Here is a 26,960-nt window from a genome sequence, read left to right as displayed (position 1 = left end):
GAAATTTTCGGAAAACCGCCACATTTCGTACGTTATAAATATGTCTTGTAAGGTATTTGAATACAGTGATTGTATATTCAATGCTAATTAATATATAGTTTGTTGTAATTGAAAATAAGGCAATAATTCTGTCAATAAGTCGCACTTACCATCTCCAACATTAGGTTCTCGGATAAAGGCATGGCTAAATCAAAAAGAGAGTTCTACGAGTTGCCGAATATTGCGACTAGCTCAGATATAATAAATGCTGCCAGGCATTCAATCAGAGCTGCTGGAACCTCTCGACCTTACGTAAGTTCTTACCGGATGTTGAAGGGTCCAGTAAAATTTGTTTTTTTGATATTTTATATCCAAAGTATTGGATCATATTTTTTGGAACATTTATTTATAGCGTTCTTACACTCTGTAGGTTTTTATGTATAGAGAGTATATGAGCAGGACTACACTTCCTTAGTAAACTATGACAATGTCTAAGCGGGACGCCGGGACATGGTTACTGCGAGCCAAACGGGTCCTTTTTGATGAATTGATTTACAATTTTACATTTTTGCTGTGTGCCAATTGGTAGAAATTACTTTAGCGACTTGATTGGAGCAGACTGCAGAGATAAGAGATCACGTGTACCTCTTACCGCACACCAAAGATAGTCTTAGTTCTGTGTTCGAGACTGTGTTTGCATCCTTGACCATCATTAAGGAAACCAATTTACGGCCGTTCGAGGTTATAGCCTAAAATTGTCCAAATCTAAGGCATTAAACGTCTGATCGACGACAAAGTCCCCAGACTGAATCAAGAAACCAAGTTAACTGATGGTCCCAGACTCACCAAAATAACGCTCGGCCACAAACACATCAACATCATCAAAAATCTTAACACTACACTCAGCAACAACAGACAAAATTACAGAACTGCAGTGCACCTTATCACAGAACACTGTGGCCTAACTAAACATCTCCACATCATTCGCAAATCAAGCACCAGTGCTTGTCCTATTTGCGGTGACGAAGAGGAAACTGTCTCACACTTCCTTGGACAGTGCCCAGCTATTGCCCAAATAAGAGGGCAATATTTTCAAGACTGTTACCTCTCCGTCAATGAATTATTTGACAACCAACACATCTTCACTATTTTAAATTTGCAAACCAAACACTTATGTGCCAGAGGAGCTGGAGCCTGGACCGGTGTGACATAAAGACTACACGCACGTTGTCTTAGCTCATCTTCCTTTTCCAGACCCAGCTGGCACTTAAGCGTTCATATATGACTCGTCTCCCATCATTACACAATCCTCCACTTTACACTTTGATTTCTCCGACAACCTCCAGAGGCAGGCAGAGCATCCCCATACTATCCTCTCGTAGGCCAACCAGGCCAAGCCTCTCTTTAAAAAAGAAGAAATAAAAGGAAATCCTTGCTAGCCCTAGCGATAATCTACAGACTCCTTTGAGTAAGTTTATAATCAAGTCATAACGTTTTACACAGAAAGATTCATCTTAAATCTAAACATTCTGTATCTCGTACTATTTATTATTTATAGTGGTATTATATGAAATTAAAATACAGAAAAGTTGACTTTAGCAAAAGTCAGTTTACATATATTGGCCTTAATAGCTCGGTATCGAATTGTGTTTGGCCATTCGAATTACATTCGCCCTGAAAAATAATAGTTCTAGTTTCTCAGATGACCGAGATATGAAGCATAATTAATTACGTTTGATCGGGTTATTGGGTTGACAAGGTCCGTATCGTGGGAATCAATGATTGGATAATCATTGATTACCAATATCGATTTTGGTAACGAGAGAAACAAATTCCTTGATAATGATAACTTTGTCATTTTAAACCCGATTTTCGACATCTTTTTAAAACATATTCCGGATTACGATAGAGTTTAGATGTTCACAAAAACGAGTACAAGCAATTCAATATTGATTGGATGTGGCCCCTAATATTTTCAGATCATATTCCACATTCAATGACCTATCGCAATAATATTATTATGTTAAGGGGACAGGGGTCTTATGAAATTTCTCTCGAAATTGGTTTTTTAAATTTGTTTCTGATAGAGGGGAGTGATATCTATCAGCTGCTTTTGGTCCCATGGAAAAATATTGTTCCTAGCCGAAGTATCGCCGGTCAAAGATCAGCGCTCATGTGTAATTGTATTGCGCGAGCGATTTTGAAAATCTTCAACATTTTCAAAATCGAAGAAAAATTTTCAAAGGCCTATCTTAAAATTCTGATACACCAGAATCTTCTAAATGGTCCTTAGAACATATCCTGAAAGTTTCAAGGTGATTGCTCAAAAAATATAGGAGAAGATAGATTTTTAGACTCGATTTTCAGGGCGCGTGATTGAAAATCGCTCGCACAATACAATTACACATGAGAGGTGACTTTTGAGTTTGACCGGCGATAACTTCGGCTAGGAACAATATTTTTCCATGGGACCAAAAGCAGCTGATAGATATCACTCCCCTCTATCAGAAACAACTATAAAATCAATTTCGAGAGAAATTTTATAAAGAATTTTTGGATTTTTTATCACTGAGGCTTGAAAGGTGCTTATGTTGGTTTTTATACTAAATTTGTTCATGGTAAATTTTCCTATGATATGTGAACTTTGTTATCGCAGAGGTGCTTGGTTCGTATAAACGACAAAAGAAACACCCTCTTAGGACGGGAGGAGAGTGAGGATTTCTCAGACTACATTAAATATAACAACAGACCCTAATTACACCGTCGACAATTCATATGACAAATTTTACACTGCAATCATAGTCGACGATAACTAAGTATCTTCTTATTCTTTTAAATCTGAGGCATATATAATTTATGTCGAAAGGATATTCCCTTTTTGACCACCTTACCATTCTGATTGATTTTGCACATGACTGACATGTTTTAACTGGAGAAGGGATTCGCACAGTGGTAGTTTTATAAACCACTTTTAATTTATTGACCTATTATACCTAGTGGTAGTTCTATAGACCACATTTAATTTATTAACTTATCATACTTAGTATTTATTTTTGGTGACTGTATCACCCAGTTTTAACATTTGATAATTGTACAGTTTATTGACGACACATTGACTGAATGTTATTTTATATTCTAATTTATATTCTAGATATTTTATTTATTTTTCAACAGACGACAACTTCCTGTTTTTTCTTCTATTTTAGTTACTCATATCTCTTGTACAGACTGTTTTACAAGGACATTGACAGATGATACTCACATTAGGCATTCATTATTGCATCTAAATTATTTCACTTGCATTAGGTTTAGAAATTTATTCTCTGGTTAACAGATTTCAAATGTTTAATCAATTTGTAGTATGACAGTAAGGTATATAAGAAGTTATTTAATTTTGCTTGGGCTATTATATTGACTATTGAGGTTTAATGATGATATGGAATTTGAATTCTATATAAATTTACACTATGTGGTTGGGGCATTTTGCATAGTAAATATGGTTACTACTCCTATACGTATATCATATTATTTGATTGGTATTCGATTTCTGATTATTTCTTAGGAATATGATTATTATATCTCAATTTGGCTTTAGGTAGGGTGCCCCGCTAAAAGAACTGGATTCTTCCAGGAAGCATCCCGTGCACAGACCTTGGTCTACATATATATTAAATTATTAACCATTCATTCTGTATGTGCACGAAAATTTATTTCAATCAATATATTCCTTTTGTAACGTCCTCAATAAATGTATTTAATTGTAGTTGTGAAAATGGTTTAGAACTTCAGAGCAATTTATCACAAAGCCAAACATTTAACATGAAGTATTAAATTATGTTATCATATTTTAGACTCCAAGCGAAAACAAAAGGAGTTTGTTCACTACTCGCCCGACCTCTTCCTCCTCTTCGATCGACCTTACACAGCTGACAGAGCTTAATGTTACTCCACGAGTTTTATCACCCATAGATTCACCTCAAACTCAAAAACGGGAAGAAGGTATGCAAAATTTGACAGTTATTTTTTACTGCTCATATCACCAGTCGCACAAATATATGCGGTTTAGTTTCTGTGATAAAAACATCGATGTGATTGCCCATTCATTCTTTGTAGTTCCAAAACTTTTCCAATCTTAATAAACCCAAGAAATCGAATTTTGTTGCTTTAATTGAAAATGATAAGCAATGATTCTATCTTTATCACCGATTCTGTTTAAGAACAGAAAAAGAAAGAAAGTAGCAATTTTGAAGCGTACTGGAGATCGAAGATAACACCAATCCTTGCTGCTTTGAACATGGAGATAGAAAATGTGGACATACTTAATCAGGTTACATTTATACTGTTTATTTTAAAGATCGCTTGTTATAAATTAATATTGCATGTGAAAACAATTTATTTTTCTAAATTGTATCCGTAGTATAGGTATATATAGTATAAGTATATAGTACATATAGTATAATATACAGTGTATAGTATACACTGTATATTATACTATATGTACTATATACTTATACTATATATACCTATACTACGGAGTGTATAGTATACAGTGTATAGTATACAGTGTATAGTATACAGTGTATAGTATACAGTGTATAGTACACAGTGTATAGTATACAGTATAATATAGTATAAGTATATAGTATACAGTATATAGTATACAGTGTATAGTATACAGTGTATAAGTATATAGTATACAGTGTATAGTATACAGTGTATGGTATACAGTGTATAGTATACAGTATATAGTAAAAGTATATAGTATACAGTGTATAGTATAAGTATATAGTATACAGTGTATAGTATACAGTGTATAAGTATATAGTATACAGTGTATAGTATACAGTGTATAGTATACAGTGTATAGTATACAGTGTATAGTATACAGTGTATAGTACACAGTGTATAGTATACAGTGTATAAGTATATAGTATACAGTGTATATTATACAATGTATAGTATACAGTGTATAGTATACAGTGTATAAGTATATAGTATACAGTGTATAGTATACAGTTTATAGTATACAGTGTATAGTATACAGTTTATAGTATACAGTGTATAGTATACAGTATATAGTAAAAGTATATAGTATACAGTGTATAGTATAAGTATATAGTATACAGTGTATAGTATACAGTGTATAAGTATATAGTATACAGTGTATAGTATACAGTGTATGGTATACAGTGTATAGTATACAGTATAATATAGTATAAGTATATAGTATACAGTGTATAGTATACAGTGTATAAGTATATAGTATACAGTGTATATTATACAATGTATAGTATACAGTGTATAGTATACAGTGTATAAGTATATAGTATACAGTGTATAGTATACAGTTTATAGTATACAGTGTATAGTATACAGTATAATATAGTATAAGTATATAGTACACAGTGTATAGTATACAGTGTATAAGTATATAGTATACAGTGTATATTATACAATGTATAGTATACAGTGTATAGTATACAGTGTATAAGTATATAGTATACAGTGTATAGTATACAGTTTATAGTATACAGTGTATAGTATACAGTATATAGTAAAAGTATATAGTATACAGTGTATAGTATAAGTATATAGTATACAGTGTATAGTATACAGTGTATAAGTATATAGTATACAGTGTATAGTATACAGTGTATGGTATACAGTGTATAGTATACAGTATAATATAGTATAAGTATATAGTATACAGTGTATCAACAGGTCGAGGAACTGTCAGAGTGTTTGTTGCGCGGAGGTTTTCTCACAGGATCAGTTGTTCTTCCTCACCAATACAAAGTCAAAGTGTTCCAATGTCTCATTAACCTGCTTGATAAAAAAGATAGTAGACTTTTACTAAAGATTTCCAGGTAACGAGCACAATTTCAACCGTAGAGCCATTATTAGAATTTTTACTACAAATCTATTACATTTATATAAAATTCTTGAAATTAAAAATGAATTATTTGTGGGTTGTTGATAATCGTGGTGATAAAATATTTATAATTATGTCAATATATCACTTTAGGTGAAGGGGCCAAACAACCAGAACTTGATCTCTCCATTTGCTGTATTAATTTGTACCATCACATCACAGCAGGGGTAAACCCTAACCCCCCTGAAAGTATCATAACCCTGAAAGTCATTTGAGAAAGACACGTCACGTGTTATTATTTTCGAAGCGTGTTAAAAATACTAAAATTTATTCATCCATTTTGTTCAAATTTAACCTCGGAACTTTGTAATTTCAGACTACTGTTGTGCCTGGGAGTGTACGAGAAGAACTTGATTAGTATTTCTAAGTTAATCTTCAAGCTAACACGATGCGAAAACAATGACGCCATCTTTTTAGAGGAGAAAACTGTTCACAGTTTGTTAAACGTTCTCAATCAGCAAAAGGTGCACTTTACTCGATGATTGCGGTTAGAATATATCAAAAATATATAATAAATTGATGAAAACAATCAGATAACAGTATTCTAATTAAGGAAAGCAATGCAAAGGTTTGAAAGCAAGTTCTGACTCCCGAAAAAAAATTGGGTTTGAGAGTAATAGTTCTCCTTAGTTCTCCTTAAAAGACTTAGGTCTAGAATTAGTATTTAATTGTAACTTATTTAAATCTACTTCCATTGTACTTGTAAATTCTGGTTATTTCAGTCTGTATTAGAACGTTTTGAACACAAAACTCTTGGATTTCAGTCAACATAATCACTTAGAAAAATCATAGACTGCAAACGGGAAACATAATGCAGTAACTTTTTCCAATTTTTGGGTCATAGTACCAAGTGCAAAATCTTTACAAAAAAAGTTTAAATTTTCTTCTCGTAATAGACACGTTTTAAAAAAGTGACACTGTTTTGCTGATTTTACCTTTTTCAAAGTAGAGTGCACAAAATGAAGTAAAAGTCATAATGCTTTTTAAAGTGCAACCATACATTTGTACAATGTACATACTACATAGGATGAAGTGAAAATATTCAGCAGCTGTGCCAAAAACAGCAAACCATTTTAACCTCCAAATCACTAATTTCATCAATTTCGTTACATTTTGCTAAAAAATATTTCAGCATTTTAGTCATCATTAGCAATTCCAGTAGGTGACAGAATCCAGCAAAAAGTCATTTCTATATCTGAATACGACTGCCATATAGCCTGACTGACAATTTTCTCGACTGACTGACAATGTTTTTTCTTTTTCCCCATTTAGAATACAAAGATTAGTACATTTTAGCTTATGATTAATATTATATTTTTACCTATAGTTTACCTAGACATATGAGTATTGCTGAAAGCACAGTGTAAGGCCTACACGGACCGCCTCTAACTAGCCAATCCCTGTTTACATGCCGTGTAGCAGGGGACTAGAAAGAGCTAAACTAGTAAGCGGGGCATAGCCAATACACTATACTTCCATCATTGAGTATATTACCAACCAAGAGGAAAATTTCCTTGTGTTTGGAATCTACCAAGACGAAAGTTGTACAATCCAGCGAAATTCCGAAGAATCATTCCAGTAGACTAGGCGCATTGCAACCACAGCCACGGAAATACTTATGAGTATTGCTGAAAGCACAGTGTAAGGCCTACACGGACCGCCTCTAACTAGCCAATCCCTGTTTACATGCCGTGTAGCAGGGGACTAGAAAGAGCTAAATTAGGTTGGAATTTTATTTTAAAAATTGATCAAATAAGTATTAAAATTTCAGTTTTCTTTTTCAGTCACCTCATTGACTTTTAGATTCAAGATCAGTTAAAATCAGTTAAAAGAAGGCTTGAACTCTGTATTGCTTACACTTAATCATGTCCCGAGTGCCCAAATTCAGTATATCACTATATCAGTCATATAGAAAGATGTAAAAAGACAAAAATTGTTTATTTCTTGATCCATGGTATGTTAGTCTTAGTTTGAGCATCTATTTCGAAAAGTAATATGTACATAAAGGGCTCAAAAAGAGATAAAAATATTAGAGTGCCACTAATCAGCTGTAGTGACTGCTGCAGCCAACGGTCGCGAGGGCGGAAATCGCGATGGCGGAGGTCGCGAGGACGGAAGTCCCAAAGGCGTAGGACTCAAGGGCGGAAGTTTCCTAAATGGTTTGACTCGAGGGCGGAAGTCGCGAGGGCGGACGCGGAGGTTGATCACATGACACAAGGGTGGAAGTTTCCCAAAATGATCAATGTCCTAAATGTTGGACTAGTAATACTACAAAACCTGCAACATCAGCCAACTTGGGAATTACCAACTATTATAAGTCAATATCAGCATTATTGAAATCTTATCTAACCACCGAATCGATTATGTTGCAGATATAAATCTTAGTTTAGTTGTATTCTGACAAATTAAACAGCATATGTGTCCTGAAAATCAGTAAAAAGTGACTTATTCGACGGAAATGGTCATTTTTACTGTTAAATGGCACTCTTTTTAGTTGAGAACATTGTTTGAGAGTTTGAGGGAGCGGTGTGAGGGAGCAGTGTGTTCATACCATTGATATTTTTTTGAGCAGACTTAATCTCGACAGTATGATATAAAAACGTTATAATTTGTTGCTGTCTAGCTACTGCAATGTAAAGAAACTCAATCGTAATTTTTTGAGTGAATTTTTACTGAATACAGGCACACAATAGGTTTTTCCTAGGTAACATAATTACAGACCAACGTTTCTTGGAAGTTGTTACAGTTCATTCATAAGCTGATCAAAAGTATGGGCCTTCAAAATTTTACCAAATCAATGACTTTTTACTCATTTTGGGCACAGTTTAAGTATTCCGACCAAAATCCAAATAATCTTTGAATATCAAATAACGGAGTAGTTCGCTGTTTATTAGTCTCATGATTGAAATACTGATATCTGGATATTATCCGGTTGGAAGAGACAAGGACAAATGAAACAAGGAAGTTAGGAGTAAGGGCAAATTTTCGGCGTCAACGCCATCTTCAGGCTAAAATTGTTATAAATGTTAGTATATAATAAATGCTTCTATACTAGTTAAAATGCTAAATTAAAATTACACACACTGAATACAGGTTACATCAAATGGTATCATACATTACATTGAAAATAGTGATGTACACACGTTTTACACTCTGTCCAAGTACATAATATCTACTGAACAGCAGGGTCGTGTGCTATTTGTTTAAATTTGTCTTTGAATATGTTGTAAAAGAAATCCCTTAAGCTTCTCGCACTCTTCTTTGTTATTGATACTAGGTTTAAATAAATTAATGTAGTAAGCTTCTGTCACTTTACGTTTAATGGTGCTATATAAGTTAATTTCTAAAATATCGAAGGAAATATCTGGTTCTATGTTATCGTGAAACTCTGAATAATGAGCAGCCAACGCATTATCAGGATAGGTTAAAGGCCTGTTGACTGCTCTTCGATGCTCTGAAAATCTATCGTGTGCTGTTCTACTCGTTTCCCCTATATATAGCTCTTGACATAATTTACACGTAACTTTGTATATGACACATTTTGGTTTGCAGTCGTGATTTGTTGTGATGAGTGGACATATGATACAGTTTGGTATGGTGCAGTGTGGTTTGTCGTGTGGTCGTGATGAACATAGGATCTCTGAGAGTTTCTTACCTGGTGTGAATATGAATTTGACCGGTAAGTTGTGTGAGAGGGCAAATTGAGTGACTTCTTTGGAAAATGGCTCGTTGATGAATGGTAGAGTGCATGTTACGTGGTCGGTATCTTGTATGTTTGACGATGAAGGGTTATGACGTGTTGTAGGTGAGAGAGGGTGAAGTCGTCCTGTTTTGTAAGTACGTCGTGGGTCTTGGTAACCGTTGTTGACCAACAAGTTGTCTACTATCTTCATGGACTCTTCTTTATACTCTGGTGTTGATGAGCAAAAAGCAGCCGTTTTGTAGAAGTTCTTGATGGTTGCTACTTTAGTTCCCTCATTGTGGTGGCTGTTGGCGTGCAGTGTGATATTCTTTTTCTGCTTCTTTCTGTAGAATTTGTGGTGTAGTGTTCCCTGTTCGTCGATCTTTATCTGGGTGTCGAGGAATGGGGTGACATCCTGACGGCTTTCCGGATAGTCAATTTCCCATTTGAGCAACTGGTCTGGGTCCTCGTTTGAGATGGACTCCACTATCCTCAGAGCTTCTTCTTTGGAGCTGGCTAGACTCCCGGCATCATCCACGTATCTCCGGTAGAATGAGACGTGTAAATCAGTGTAAATCGATCTTCTCTCGAACATATATACTCGTACTATCGCTCCTATTGGTGATGGTTGGCACCCCATGAAGAGACCAATTTTCTGGAGGTAGAGTCTTGAGTGATATGTAAAGTATGAGTTGGTGAAGACGAATTCAAGGATCTTGTGGATGTGCGTGAGTGTTAGACCCCAGGTGTCGAGGTCTTCCCAATGTTCTTCGGTGAGTGTAATGAGGTCTTGAATGCAGCCACTGATGTTGATGTTTGTGTACAGTGCTGTGACGTCAGCTGTGAAGAATGAGAGACCTGAGAGTTGTTGATGTGACATGTTTTGAAGCTCTTCTAGGTGAGTGTGTATATTGCTCAGGTGAGATGGAACATGATTAAGCAGAGGAGATAGAATAGATTTAACAATCCAAGCAAGCTTCTCAGAAGGGGAATTTATACAAGACACAATTGGACGTATTTTACAATTAGAAATAATATCTACATCTGAAACTAAGACATCACAATCAAATTTATGAGTTTTCTGTATTAAATAAATAGTCGGTAGTTGGGTATTATGTGATTTAAATAAGTCTACTGTTTTGCTGTCATAATTACACATCCTACTCATCTCTAGCCAGCTCCAAAGAAGAAGCTCTGAGGATAGTGGAGTCCATCTCAAACGAGGACCCAGACCAGTTGCTCAAATGGGAAATTGACTATCCGGAAAGCCGTCAGGATTTCACCCCATTCCTCGACACCCAGATAAAGATCGACGAACAGGGAACACTACACCACAAATTCTACAGAAAGAAGCAGAAAAAGAATATCACACTGCACGCCAACAGCCACCACAATGAGGGAACTAAAGTAGCAACCATCAAGAACTTCTACAAAACGGCTGCTTTTTGCTCATCAACACCAGAGTATAAAGAAGAGTCCATGAAGATAGTAGACAACTTGTTGGTCAACAACGGTTACCAAGACCCACGACGTATAAACAAAACAGGACGACTTCACCCTCTCTCACCTACAACACGTCATAACCCTTCATCGTCAAACATACAAGATACCGACCACGTAACATGCACTCTACCATTCATCAACGAGCCATTTTCCAAAGAAGTCACTCAATTTGCCCTCTCACACAACTTACCGGTCAAATTCATATTCACACCAGGTAAGAAACTCTCAGAGATCCTATGTTCATCACGACCACACGACAAACCACACTGCACCATACCAAACTGTATCATATGTCCACTCATCACAACAAATCACGACTGCAAACCAAAATGTGTCATATACAAAGTTACGTGTAAATTATGTCAAGAGCTATATATAGGGGAAACGAGTAGAACAGCACACGATAGATTTTCAGAGCATCGAAGAGCAGTCAACAGGCCTTTAACCTATCCTGATAATGCGTTGGCTGCTCATTATTCAGAGTTTCACGATAACATAGAACCAGATATTTCCTTCGATATTTTAGAAATTAACTTATATAGCACCATTAAACGTAAAGTGACAGAAGCTTACTACATTAATTTATTTAAACCTAGTATCAATAACAAAGAAGAGTGCGAGAAGCTTAAGGGATTTCTTTTACAACATATTCAAAGACAAATTTAAACAAATAGCACACGACCCTGCTGTTCAGTAGATATTATGTACTTGGACAGAGTGTAAAACGTGTGTACATCACTATTTTCAATGTAATGTATGATACCATTTGATGTAACCTGTATTCAGTGTGTGTAATTTTAATTTAGCATTTTAACTAGTATAGAAGCATTTATTATATACTAACATTTATAACAATTTTAGCCTGAAGATGGCGTTGACGCCGAAAATTTGCCCTTACTCCTAACTTCCTTGTTTCATTTGTCCTTGTCTCTTCCAACCGGATAATATCCAGATATCAGTATTTCAATCTTTGAATAAGATGGATGAGATATATTCTGAATTTTAAACGTAGGAAAGTCGCAAAATTCAGTTTTTTATGGACTTTTTAAACATTATAGTCCAAAATGCTAAAAATTTACACTGTCTTGGTACTATGTATAATGTATGTTATGAAATATTAACTAACTGATGGATTTTCCTTACAGGGGCAGTTAAGATTGAAGGCATTTCTGTGCCACACTTTCTAGACTACTAGTCATTTCACTTTCACTGCCAAAAGTGTCATGGCACTCAAGTCATTTTAGTGTCACTTTAAAAATTGTGTCCTCATGGGTTTCTTCGGATAACGCATGGTTTGGCATAGTGCACTAAATGTACTAATGGTATATAGACTATATTGTGTATATACACTGACTTTCGCCCCACCCAACCCATAAAACAGTAACCTTTCAGATAGAGGACAATGGTCTCGCATTCGTTTATTGTATTGGGGCGCTGAAGGTCTTGTCTGCTAACACTGATAACACTATCGGTGACATACTCGTGCAATATGGCGTTCTTCAGGTAACTATGTTATTAAAATGAAAGTTTTTAACAACGCCCAAGTATCATCTTCCCCTAAAACAAATAACTAAATGTCAAAGCCTCGATGTAGTTTTTGCCAATATCTCTCTTCATAAGCTAATTTACGGAGATAGTAGAGATCAAAAATATTATTAATAAATAGATTTCGTTTACATAAATCATGCACAATCAGCAAAAATAAATTGCTTTGGGGTCTTCCTCTTCTTCTGGTAAGTTCAGTGTATTTAGGGTAAAAACGAAGGAGGAAAACGCTGGTCCATCACCAGGACCCCGCAAAACATGTTCTAACATTCTCCACAGACTATGGACATTATCCACTTTTTTGACAATGGGTCAGCGTTGCAGCGTTTATACAAGTTTTTGTTAGTGAACAACATCTAGTTTTAGAAGGAATATTTTAGGGACTGGAGAATGAGTTGAATAAAGCATTGCACGTTTGTTTAGAGACAGTTTACCACTTCATGCCTTCTTGTAGTTGACTAAAGCATTGCACGTTTGTTTAGAGACAGTTTATCACTCCATGCCTTCTTGTAGTTGACTAAAGCATTGCACGTTTGTTTAGAGACAGTTTATCACTCCATGCCTTCTTGTAGTTGACTAAAGCATTGCACGTTTGTTTAGAGACAGTTTATCACTCCATGCCTTCTTGTAGTTGACTAAAGCATTGCACGTTTGTTTAGAGACAGTTTATCACTCCATGCCTTCTTGTAGTTGACTAAAGCATTGCACGTTTGTTTAGAGACAGTTTATCACTCCATGCCTTCTTGTAGTTGACTAAAGCATTGCACGTTTGTTTAGAGACAGTTTACCACTTCATGCCTTCTTGTAGTTGACTAAAGCATTGCACGTTTGTTTAGAGACAGTTTATCACTCCATGCCTTCTTGTAGTTGACTAAAGCATTGCACGTTTGTTTAGAGACAGTTTATCACTCCATGCCTTCTTGTAGTTGACTAAAGCATTGCACGTTTGTTTAGAGACAGTTTACCACTTCATGCCTTCTTGTAGTTGACTAAAGCATTGCACGTTTGTTTAGAGACAGTTTACCACTTCATGCCTTCTTGTAGTTGACTAAAGCATTGCACGTTTGTTTAGAGACAGTTTATCACTCCATGCCTTCTTGTAGTTGAATAAAGCATTGCACGTTTGTTTAGAGACAGTTTATCACTCCATGCCTTCTTGTAGTTGACTAAAGCATTGCACGTTTGTTTAGAGACAGTTTATCACTCCATGCCTTCTTGTAGTTGACTAAAGCATTGCACGTTTGTTTAGAGACAGTTTACCACTTCATGCCTTCTTGTAGTTGACTAAAGCATTGCACGTTTGTTTAGAGACAGTTTATCACTCCATGCCTTCTTGTAGTTGACTAAAGCATTGCACGTTTGTTTAGAGACAGTTTATCACTCCATGCCTTCTTGTAGTTGACTAAAGCATTCCACGTTTGTTTAGAGACAGTTTATCACTCCATGCCTTCTTGTAGTTGACTAAAGAATTGCACGTTTGTTTAGAGACAGTTTATCACTCCATGCCTTCTTGTAGTTGTTTAAAAGTTTAAAGCATTGCACGTTTGTTTAGAGACAGTTTATCACGCCTTCTTGTAGTTGTTTAAAGCAGCATATCCCAAGTTTATGCGACGCTGAATATCAGCTTTGCCACACACGACGGACCCAAACCTTTTCCTCCATGCTTCGTAACTTCGTTCCCCAACAATAATTTTCCACTTCACCTGTAGTAGCTAAAGACATGAGTAAAGTCGGTTTTGTCTTCATTGACAAAAAGGTTCCATTTCTCGAATAAAGCTTTCAACGAAAAACAAGTACAACGCCTCCGAAGTCCGAAAAGACTTACAATCCAGCTGAAAAAACTCCATTAACCTTCGCCCGTAGCTTTGTATTGGACAACAACACCCTCAGCTCATCTGTCATCATCAGTACAGCCATACAGTTTTAGGAGTTAGAGAATAGTAGTTCGTTTGATTGCAATACCCATGCGATGATATTCCTATTTCTTTCCTTGTACTGTATAACGGCCACGTTAATCAGACATACTGATATGTTTCTAACCCAACTCCACTCAGAAATACTCCGTTATTTGACTTTTAGAAGAGTTAGTTTAATTCATAAAAAAATTAAATCTCATTCTGAAGATTTGCGGAGATTATTTCTTTGTTAAATATCATATTAATATTTTGTTTATTATAATATGGTGGTTTCAATATTATTCTCACTCTCTTGTATTGGGTCAGACATTACCATTGTAATTTGACTTTTGAATCGTTTTAATCCATTTAAATTTTAAAGATCATTTCTTTTTTAGGTATTAGAACGACATCTTGTTACATGCAACACAAGTAATGAAATGAAGGGTGAATTGAAGAGCAGCCTGCTGATCCAGATCTTAGGAGCATTTAGGAATTTATGTGACATTCCAGCGACGGAGAAGTTACTAGCTGATACGGGGGTCTGTGAACAGTTGCAGTACACTATGACGCATCATTACAATGATTCTGAGGTTGGGGTTTATATGCGCTGATTTTTTATTGTTCATTCAGTTAAACACATATTGTTCAGTTTTACATAGTTTTTATAGCTGCATCAAAATCCGACCTTGTGTTCCTGAGATATTGCGCGCTAAAGTTTGAGGTTTAACAGCTGTAATTACTAGTAAGACTCGAAATTGCTCTCCTTTTTTTCAAACTTTCAAACATTATATAAGATTACAGCAATAACTTTAAATAAAATAATTCACTTAGGTTCTAAGAATTATCTCAAACGGACACTCAGTGACTGAGGCCAACGTATGTAAACTGACTTTTGGCCCCCCCCCCCCCCCCCCCCCCCTGGGGTTTAATGTTTATTAAATGTCTAAACCATTTTAATATCTGACGGATACGTGATCCCGGCACTTTATCAATGCTTTCTTCACTCAATCAATGGCCTGATTAGTTGGAAATTGTCGAAAATATCGTGACGCACACTCGATTTCTGCTAAAACCTTCTTTAAAGATTTCATTTACGATACTATCGTCGATAGAATTACAGGCAAATCTAAAAATTTGATGTGCGATATCTACAGATGGGAAACTTTTTTTCGTTGAGGACAAAAGCATTTGAAAATTTACTCTACAAAATATCTCAAGCCTCTGGAGATACTTAAAGCATTCAGATCCACTGATTTCACAGCTGAGCTGTATATATTTGAGCATTAATTAACAAATATTTTTTAAAGATAATGATTGTACGTCTCGTATCACTCTCATTGCATGCTCGGCTCACATCCTTGAATACGAGAACCAGCCCCTTTCGGACCCGGCTCCCGTCCGTAATGTGAACACATACCGAGAGCTCAAACTCTTTTCAATATACTTCATAATACACAGCTACTTACTAAACTGTCATGTGAACCCTACCCAGGTTCTTGGTTGTCCGGCTGTTAGGATGCCGGATGGTTAGAATATGGATCACATCACAAATGATACGTCACTGATTGGGCAATGTGTGATGTGATACCTGTGGGAGCCCGGATTGAAAGGTTCCTAGTTGTCGGTCACCGTCACATAAACATGATTGAAACATAATTTACACTACAGGCCAAATCTAATTTACTTCTACATGTTATAATTCTTCTGTATCCCAAACATTCCAAGTATTTGGTTTATATGTCAACAATTCATTGGGTAACTTTGTTAAGGGTTCATTATTAATTGTTATATATATAATGGGAAATTGTACGGAGATTAGCTAAACCCCGCACTTTGCAGGTTTTACTGAACAGCTGCAGACTGCTCTCCAGGATGTCTCTGTTTACGGATACGTGTAACATTATATCTCACAATAAGCATCTTCTCAATCTGCTCCTCAAAGTTATTGACAACTACACTAACGATCCTCAACTTCTTGTACGATGCGCTTTTGTACTCGGTAAATTAACATTTGTCATGAGTAATAAACTTTTCACTTTAAATTATTCGTGAACTTGAAATGAAATTAAATAATGTGCTTGTATACCGCCCATATGGTTAGCAACAGACACAAGTGTCAGGTATTGACTATTATATGTCAGAGTGGTTCTAAAGGGTGTGGTAAAAATATTCAGAAACAAACAACTTCAGAAATAAAAGCATGAAAAATAATTTTAATTAATTTATACCGATAAACTTGTTGCAGGAAATATAACAGGACAGCACAGTCACGCTGCATTACACCTGCACCAAAATGGAGCGGTCATCGAGTCGATGCTTTCTCTTTGCAAAGGTTTTACACATCTTACTATATGGTTCCGTGCCATTTTACGGACACCATGGCATCAACTTTAACGGGACTTTCCTCAAAAACCGTAAAAGATATACAACTGAAACTTTTTTGACTGGGTCAAATACTTTAATGGCCTTCAAATCAGTATGAAAAAATAAAAAATTGGCCAAGGGATAAGAATTTTAGTGCCCAAAATTTGGACCCCCAAGTGGTGTCAAAAACGAATTAAATAGGTAATAATTATTTTAGTCTCTTGAGTCTTGACACCACTTTATAGTAAGACGGGTTCCTGCTACTTATTATAACTAGCAGTGTTTCTCTAAAGTGGTGTCAAGAAACTTTTAGACAATGATATTTATTTAATTTCAAGTGATTTTGACACCACTTGTTGATAGTTAATTGTACTATGTTTACAGTATGTACTGAAGGGGTATCTTATTCCTAGGAAGTTTCTCAAACTTTTAACAGGTACCCCTCCTTATTTTACCCTCAATTAATTTTCCTATCATTCGACTGAGTCGACCGAGGAGATCGCATAGATCCAATGAATCCTTAGCTACTCCCTAGACTAGGTGATACTGGGATTCGAACCTTTAACCTTCTGCGCATAAGGCGGATGCTCTAACCACTAGGCCACACTATCTTACTATATATAAAGCGAGACGATATATATATATATATATATTATGATTGGCTACTGGGACACGTCATACACACGGTTGGATTGTTAATTCGGTTGAAGTACCTTTACATCCATTATCACCATAATCTGAACATGATTTATTAAAAATTTGCAATATCGAAAACGAAAAATCTGAATAAACTGAAAATTTTAAAACTGAAAGCTGCACTCAATTGATGGAAGGCAAAAATTTACTCATAACTAGCAAGGTAATAACTACAAATGAACAGCAGATTTATAAATCTGCTGATAAAAATTAGATAAAAGACATGGTAACTGATAAGAGTTTGAAATTACACGTAAGCAGATAAATTGTCTAAAATTTCTGTCTCAAATCAAGTTTATAGTGCATCATGAATTTAGGCTTGTTCGATCAAAGTTATATTAGGAGATATTAGGAAAATAGTTCGGTCGGCCGGAAGGGAGTCCAGACTGAGTGTGGTGTGGAGGCAGGATCACCGAGAGACTCGAGATGCTTGTGAGAGTAGTGTACTCATCTAACCGTCATCCAGTATGTGCCACCGGTAGAAATACATATATTATGATTGGCTACTTGGCTATATATATATAATTCGAACAATTGAAACAAATCAAATTGGCGGGCAAACGATCCGTTTCATGATATGTATAAAAACAATACCAATCATCAGTGCCAAATAGAATAATGAATTGTAGCGCTATGACATGTTGCTCCTTTATAAAATAATTTTTATCGATCATGAAACATTTTCAAAATTATCAAAATTTACAAAATTTCCAAAAAGACAGTTTATTGTGTCCGTCCCAATTTTAAAATTTTAAAATTGTCTATGAGTATGAAGTAAGGTAGTAAGATATCTTTGGCTTTTAAAGTTGTAAACTGGGTTGGCCTTCGTGTAGTGGTAGAGGAAAATTCTTTACTGAGTTCCGTGAAGCTGGTAGAACTAGGATCCGTATTTGAGAGTTAATTGTTGATTCTGGTTATCAAACGAGAGTGCTCAACAACGACGAGTCGAAGGAGCATAACTAATAAATAGTTGTTGTTTGGTTTCCCAAAGAGAGTGCTCGACTGCAGTTAAGCAGGAGCATTATAATTCGAACAATTGAAACAAATCAAATTGGCGGGCAAACGATCCGTTTCATGATATGTATAAAAACAATACCAATCATCAGTGCCAAATAGAATAATGAATTGTAGCGCTATGACATGTTGCTCCTTTATAAAATAATTTTTATCGATCATGAAACATTTTCAAAATTATCAAAATTTACAAAATTTCCAAAAAGACAGTTTATTGTGTCCGTCCCAATTTTAAAATTTTAAAATTGTCTATGAGTATGAAGTAAGGTAGTAAGATATCTTTGGCTTTTAAAGTTGTAAACTGCGTTGGCCTTCGTGTAGTGGTAGAGGAAAATTCTTTACTGAGTTCCGTGAAGCTGGTAGAACTAGGATCCGTATTTGAGAGTTAATTGTTGATTCTGGTTATCAAACGAGAGTGCTCAACAACGACGAGTCGAAGGAGCATAACTAATAAATAGTTGTTGTTTGGTTTCCCAAAGAGAGTGCTCGACTGCAGTTAAGCAGGAGCATTATAATTCGAACAATTGAAACAAATCAAATTGGCGGGCAAACGATCCGTTTCATGATATGTATAAAAACAATACCAATCATCAGTGCCAAATAGAATAATGAATTGTAGCGCTATGACATGTTGCTCCTTTATAAAATAATTTTTATCGATCATGAAACATTTTCAAAATTATCAAAATTTACAAAATTTCCAAAAAGACAGTTTATTGTGTCCGTCCCAATTTTAAAATTGTCTATGAGTATGAAGTAAGGTAGTAAGATATCTTTGGCTTTTAAAGTTGTAAACTGCGTTGGCCTTCGTGTAGTGGTAGAGGAAAATTCTTTACTGAGTTCCGTGAAGCTGGTAGAACTAGGATCCGTATTTGAGAGTTAATTGTTGATTCTGGTTATCAAACGAGAGTGCTCAACAACGACGAGTCGAAGGAGCATAACTAATAAATAGTTGTTGTTTGGTTTCCCAAAGAGAGTGCTCGACTGCAGTTAAGCAGGAGCATTATAATTCGAACAATTGAAACAAATCAAATTGGCGGGCAAACGATCCGTTTCATGATATGTATAAAAACAATACCAATCATCAGTGCCAAATAGAATAATTTGAGAGAATCAACAATTAACTCTCAAATACGGATCCTAGTTCTACCAGCTTCACGGAACTCAGTAAAGAATTTTCCTCTACCACTACACGAAGGCCAACGCAGTTTACAACTTTAAAAGCCAAAGATATCTTACTACCTTACTTCATACTCATAGACAATTTTAAAATTTTAAAATTGGGACGGACACAATAAACTGTCTTTTTGGAAATTTTGTAAATTTTGATAATTTTGAAAATGTTTCATGATCGATAAAAATTATTTTATAAAGGAGCAACATGTCATAGCGCTACAATTCATTATTCTATTTGGCACTGATGATTGGTATTGTTTTTATACATATCATGAAACGGATCGTTTGCCCGCCAATTTGATTTGTTTCAATTGTTCGAATTATAATGCTCCTGCTTAACTGCAGTCGAGCACTCTCTTTGGGAAACCAAACAACAACTATTTATTAGTTATGCTCCTTCGACTCGTCGTTGTTGAGCACTCTCGTTTGATAACCAGAATCAACAATTAACTCTCAAATACGGATCCTAGTTCTACCAGCTTCACGGAACTCAGTAAAGAATTTTCCTCTACCACTACACGAAGGCCAACGCAGTTTACAACTTTAAAAGCCAAAGATATCTTACTACCTTACTTCATACTCATAGACAATTTTAATTAAATTGGGACGGACACAATAAACTGTCTTTTTGGAAATTTTGTAAATTTTGATAATTTTGAAAATGTTTCATGATCGATAAAAATTATTTTATAAAGGAGCAACATGTCATAGCGCTACAATTCATTATTCTATTTGGCACTGATGATTGGTATTGTTTTTATACATATCATGAAACGGATCGTTTGCCCGCCAATTTGATTTGTTTCAATTGTTCGAATTATAATGCTCCTGCTTAACTGCAGTCGAGCACTCTCTTTGGGAAACCAAACAACAACTATTTATTAGTTATGCTCCTTCGACTCGTCGTTGTTGAGCACTCTCGTTTGATAACCAGAATCAACAATTAACTCTCAAATACGGATCCTAGTTCTACCAGCTTCACGGAACTCAGTAAAGAATTTTCCTCTACCACTACACGAAGGCCAACGCAGTTTACAACTTTAAAAGCCAAAGATATCTTACTACCTTACTTCATACTCATAGACAATTTTAAAATTTTAAAATTGGGACGGACACAATAAACTGTCTTTTTGGAAATTTTGTAAATTTTGATAATTTTGAAAATGTTTCATGATCGATAAAAATTATTTTATAAAGGAGCAACATGTCATAGCGCTACAATTCATTATTCTATTTGGCACTGATGATTGGTATTGTTTTTATACATATCATGAAACGGATCGTTTGCCCGCCAATTTGATTTGTTTCAATTGTTCGAATTATAATGCTCCTGCTTAACTGCAGTCGAGCACTCTCTTTGGGAAACCAAACAACAACTATTTATTAGTTATGCTCCTTCGACTCGTCGTTGTTGAGCACTCTCGTTTGATAACCAGAATCAACAATTAACTCTCAAATACGGATCCTAGTTCTACCAGCTTCACGGAACTCAGTAAAGAATTTTCCTCTACCACTACACGAAGGCCAACGCAGTTTACAACTTTAAAAGCCAAAGATATCTTACTACCTTACTTCATACTCATAGACAATTTTAAAATTTTAAAATTGGGACGGACACAATAAACTGTCTTTTTGGAAATTTTGTAAATTTTGATAATTTTGAAAATGTTTCATGATCGATAAAAATTATTTTATAAAGGAGCAACATGTCATAGCGCTACAATTCATTATTCTATTTGGCACTGATGATTGGTATTGTTTTTATACATATCATGAAACGGATCGTTTGCCCGCCAATTTGATTTGTTTCAATTGTTCGAATTATAATGCTCCTGCTTAACTGCAGTCGAGCACTCTCTTTGGGAAACCAAACAACAACTATTTATTATATATATATATATATATATAATATATATATAATAAATAGTTGTTGTATATATATATATATATTTATCCGTGCCATTTTACTGACACCACGGCATCAACTTTAACGCGAATTTCTGCAAAAACCGTAAAAGATATACAACTGAAACTTTTTTGACTGGGTCAAATGCTTTAATGGCCTCCAAATCAGCATGAAAAAATAAAAAATTGGCCAAGAAATAGGAGTTTTAGAGCCCAAAATTTGGTACCCCAAGTGGTGTCAAAAACGCGAATTAAATAGGTAATAATTGTTTTAGTCTCTTGAGTCTTGACACCATTTTAGGGTTAGACGGGTTCCTGCTAGTTAGTATAATATATCGTCTCGTTTTATATATAGTAAGATATTGATTAACCAACATATTAATTAACAAACATAACAGATGTTAATATACCTATCTAATTAAACACGATTTATTAATGATGATCAAATTATCATCATAAATAGCACGAGGGGTTATCTTAATATGACACTAAGTGTCAGGCGTTTTGTGTTATGAACTCCTCCGGGATACTGCTAGGAGTAATTCCTTTCATTCTCCTTGTTTGGGATCAGTTCAGATCCAAATAATTTCTGAATAATCTTGAATTACAGTTTACAAGGCGAAATTAGGGGACAAGACGACAAAAGAGAAGCAAACAATAACAAAGGATGTTCTGTGTAAAGCAGTTCGGGTTATTACCAACACTCTTCAAAATGAAGTAAGAAATGTTGATCGCTATTTTGCAGTAAATTTTTATTTCTAAGCTCCCATGCAAGATCTGGATTACAATGTGTATAACTATTCGCATACCCATCAAGTGATTGGGCGACATCTGTCCGACAGCGACATCTGTCCGACTCAGAAAATAGGTTATTTGGACAATAGTTTATGTCGGATCCTACCGTACGATTTTCTTAAAACTTTCCATAAAGTATGGTGGTTATAGGACGAATTATCTCCAGGAGTTTGAGCGAGTTTCTATGTGCCAAGTTTATGATATTACCTTAAACACAAAAAATATATCCAATTCGGTGGTTTTCAGTGGTTCCAAAGCATATTATTATATATGGAGATCCAACGATACGATTTTCTTGAAAATTTCTAGATAGTAAGATAGCTTTAAGACAAATAATTTGTGCAAGTTTGGATGTTACCCCATCAGAAGTTTTTACATAGTTGGAACTAAAGTCCATTATTATTAACAATTATCTACAGTCCAGTTTAATTACTTATGTACAACGTAATTACTTATGTACAACGTGGTTATTTTATGATAAACCTTTTAGTATCTACAATCCAAAACATCTACAGTCCAAACTATTTTCTGACAATACAATATCATGTGTATGTATTGCTGGTCCACTCTGGTAAATATAAAATGTCAGAAACCCAATTAAAGGTAAATTAGATAATGGCAGATTGGCCAAATGAGCCCAAAAAGTTGGCCCATTTTCGCTCCTCTTACCCCCGCTTCCTGATTCATACTACATATACACTCCTAATATGGGTAAAATAGGCGCGACATACTACATATACACCCCTAATATGGGTAAAATAGGCGCGACATTATACCTATTTGCCGTTATACGAACGAAATGGTTGATAACTAACTAGTTAAAAACCTTTTTTAATTACCTTACTAGCCAAAGTTTAAATATTTGTTTTTCAGAAAATAGCCGTATCAGTAACACCTCAACTCATAAAGATGTTCGTGTCACTTGGTCAGATTGCTTCTCAAGCTAAGATACATGAGGTAAACTTTTATGCTACATTCCCTCAGCTTCAGCCTAGCAACCTCAACACTTGGAGTCGCTGAGATTTTACTTCTTTTCTTTTTCTCCTTTGTAGGGAGCAAAAATGGAGAAGTTGTACTATTCGCATCAATGAAGCATTGATACCTTTCTGTTGCTGTCTGATCATCCTATTCAAGTATAGAAAATCTGTTTTTATTTTATACTGTATATCTCTCTTGTAGAGCGATGTCAGTTTTAAGTTTAGACAAGTCCAGAACCGGATCCCTCTTCTCCGTTTCGCTCATCCGGAGACTAAGCTTAACCCTTGCTACGACTACTCTGTGATCTTAGCCAATACTGTGGAAACTACCATATGCTTCGGAGTTCGTTCCGCCATTTCTTCCAGCAAATGGTGAAGTCGATTTGAGATCTACTCTGACTCATAACTTAAAGATATGTCCAGAGTTTACCTCTTCGCTTCTGAAATCTGGTGTTTGTGATTTCTAGCTGTCGCTCCAACAACATATCCTCTAGCAGTCTACCATTTCGGTTTGCTGGACCCTTTAAACGGAAAGAAGTCCAGTTTCCTGATGATGAGACATGCGCATTGAGGTCTCCTACAACGCATAGTAAATTGTGGGGTGGTATGTGATCGATGGCACCACCAAGGCTGTCATTGTAGTTTTCTGCTTCATCGACAGTCACTGGGCACTGCTAAACAATCTTTTCGTGTTATGTTTTAAATAATCCCCCTTCAGGATCATTCTAAATGTAGAAGTTCAAGTTGTAGTTTAAATTTAGATTTGTATAAATTCATGTTATTTTTAAATTATTTCAGCATTCTGTATCTTTAATAGTATGGATTATTGATATGGGATACTGCTTTATATCTAATTAATGGTATTGACACTTAACAACATGTATCCAGATATCACTGAACGTGTTGTGTGCTGCTTTATATCTAATTAATGGTATTGACACTTAACAACATGTATCCAGATATCACTGAACGTGTTGTGTGCTGCTTTATATCTAATTAATGGTATTGACACTTAACAACATGTATCCAGATATCACTGAACGTGTTGTGTGCTGCTTTATATCTAATTAATGGTATTGACACTTAACAACATGTATCCAGATATCACTGAACGTGTTGTGTGCTGCTTTATATCTAATTAATGGTATTGACACTTAACAACATGTATCCAGATATCACTGAACGTGTTGTGTGCTGCTTTATATCTAATTAATGGTATTGACACTTAACAACATGTATCCAGATATCACTGAACGTATTGTGTGGGCTGAACAATATGTCGTATCATAACAAGGAGGGTTCAGTGTTTGTTAAACACAGGGGTATTCTCACCGACTTCCTTATCCGACTGCTCGCTGTCAACAACACGGCTATTACTATAGAAGTTAGTGAATAGTGTTGCTCATTAACTGGCACTATCTCGGTGCAGGCGTTCTATGTAATCAGATTTATGATATTAGTTATTCTGCATTAAAATAACGTAATGAATCAGCCGATTAATGATTAATTGATTTATCCTCAGACACTCGGAGTGCTGGGTAATCTGACTCAATATCACGATGTAGTGGAAAAGCTTGCTGGAGATAAGCACGTTATTGAGATTGCAGCCACTCTTCTCGGTGGGTCATAGTTTTCTTTACCTTCACGTAACGTTATATTATGACGCAATGAAACTACCGGACTGCGATGTATGGGGACTTGCCACCCCATGGCAACATTAAAATATATCGACTCTGTTACATCGTTTCCTCAAATTATTTGTTATATAGTAGTGTTGTAAGTATTAAATATATATAGTATAGTAATGTTAGAGCCATAGCCCATATCATAGGTCTAGTCGGAAGAGAGGAATAAAGTTTTCAAGTTTATTTACATGACATATAACAATATTAAAAACAATAGTAAAACTAATTAAGATTATTTCATTCCCAGATTCTGAGAACAGTGATTTGGTGTATAAGGCGTGCGGAGTGTTGATTAACATCACTAAATTCAAAGAGTTTCACAATAAACTTCCTTCCAAAATAGTATGTTGAGTTTATGAAATATGAATATATTACATTTATTACTTGATACCGATATTTGACAATAGGTTTACGATATTTCCTTGTTGTTGAGATGTGTTATTAGCCCCTCTTCATCAGGTAACCCAGTGTATAGATGTGTTGTGTGATGTTGGAATGCTAGATGTGGAACTATCAACTGTTACTCTATACTTGCTGTGGAATGTACTCTATCTCAGTAAGTCTATGCACGTTAAATTGCATTCTAGTCATATTTGATTTATATTTTATATTAAAACTGTAATCTCTATAAATCGTTTAAACATTAAATCTCGCTTTTATTTCTAATTATCCTGCGACAGAAATGACTGAATAACCAAAGTGATAACCCCAGAAGAAGTAAAAAGAAGAGAAGATGAGACGACCAGACTCCTCTCCCTTCTCACTGATTACACCGACCACAGTTACTGTGACATCCAATCTTGGATTACTCAATTTCATCCTGTTGCTAAGAAACTGATAGTTCTGTTAGATACAAACAGCGAGTTTATGCCCTTGTAGTTGCTATCGAATGTGATAACTTTTATTACTGTGCGAGCCTTAGTGAATATATTTACTGAATTTTTTGAAATTGGAGTGCTGCGAGGGAATTAATATATATTCTTCCAGTTAAAATTCATCCCGTATGATATTTTAAAATCCTATCCACTGTCCCATTATTATATAATCGATCAAAAATTCTTCTAATTCATCATATTTCTGTTTGATCTGTTTTTCTCGACATTGGTTAGGTCTTTCATATGACTCGTATGAAAGAGGACCAATGCCTAAAATGTACACCTCTTACGCGCCAAAAACGTTCTCCCAACGCCCAAATAAAATGGGGACCCTTACAGCACCCTGTTTATCGTTTCCCACTTGTGACTCACTTTTACAAAAATATAAGATAAATAATTGTTACAATATTTGAAATACTCTCTTCCTAAAATCCGGTATCTAATTGATGCAATCTGCAGACCCGTAGCCACATGTTTGCACATTTTAGATGCAAGGAGAGCATCATGAATATTGAATATAGTAATCAAAATACTCCCTCGTATAAATATTCTATACAGTATTATAATATAGTGTATACAGTAGTATTATATAGCCTGTGCCCTGTAGTACACAGTATTATAATATAGTGTATGCAGTATTATATAGCCTGTGCCCTGTAGTACACAGTATTATAATATAGTGTATGCAGTATTATAAAGCCTGTGCCCTGTAGTACACAGTATTATAATATAGTGTATGCAGTATTATATAGCCTGTACCCTGTAGTACACAGTATTATAATATAGTGTATGCAGTATTATATAGCCTGTGCCCTGTAGTACACAGTATTATAATATAGTGTATGCAGTATTATATAGCCTGTGCCCTGTAGTACACAGTATTATAATATAGTGTATGCAGTATTATATAGCCTGTGCCCTGTAGTACACAGTA

General features: G+C 35.3%; 1 protein-coding gene across 3 annotated transcripts; it reads left to right on the top strand.

Annotated features, from left to right (window-relative positions):
- The first annotated feature begins 168 nt into the window (after positions 1-168).
- On the top strand, positions 169-26,158 carry LOC134820682 (armadillo repeat-containing protein 2-like). Of its 3 annotated transcripts, none has more exons than XM_063831196.1 (16): positions 169-291; positions 3,831-3,978; positions 4,197-4,306; positions 5,701-5,846; positions 6,228-6,375; positions 12,489-12,599; positions 14,935-15,129; positions 16,379-16,538; positions 16,785-16,871; positions 22,305-22,411; positions 23,363-23,446; positions 24,710-24,850; positions 24,989-25,085; positions 25,399-25,493; positions 25,611-25,707; positions 25,864-26,158. In XM_063831196.1, the coding sequence occupies exons 1-16, from the start codon at positions 181-183 to the stop codon at positions 26,028-26,030; spliced, it is 2,004 nt and encodes a 667-aa protein (XP_063687266.1). In that variant the 5' UTR covers positions 169-180; the 3' UTR covers positions 26,031-26,158. The 3 variants fall into 3 exon arrangements, with proteins under 3 accessions (XP_063687266.1, XP_063687265.1, XP_063687267.1); XM_063831195.1 differs by having other exon boundaries at positions 25,852-26,158; XM_063831197.1 differs by having other exon boundaries at positions 25,832-25,905.
- Positions 26,159-26,960: the final 802 nt, after the last annotated feature.

Source organism: Bolinopsis microptera, chromosome 9 (genome assembly GCF_026151205.1).
Source record: "Bolinopsis microptera isolate Bmic1 chromosome 9, MBARI_Bmic_1.0, whole genome shotgun sequence".
NCBI lineage: Eukaryota > Metazoa > Ctenophora > Tentaculata > Lobata > Bolinopsidae > Bolinopsis > Bolinopsis microptera.
The sequence above is the reverse complement of the archived record's forward strand: the minus strand, read 5'-3'. Positions and strand labels throughout refer to the sequence as shown.

Bases quoted from the DNA above. Each gene is read 5' to 3' on its own strand.
- LOC134820682 (XM_063831195.1), top strand. From the start codon at position 181: ATGGCTAAATCAAAAAGAGAGTTCTACGAGTTGCCGAATATTGCGACT. The intron at 24,851-24,988 runs GTTAGTGAATAG...ATTTATCCTCAG, and splicing joins ACACGGCTATTACTATAGAA to ACACTCGGAGTGCTGGGTAA. The intron at 25,708-25,851 runs GTAAGTCTATGC...GAATAACCAAAG, and splicing joins GTGGAATGTACTCTATCTCA to TGATAACCCCAGAAGAAGTA.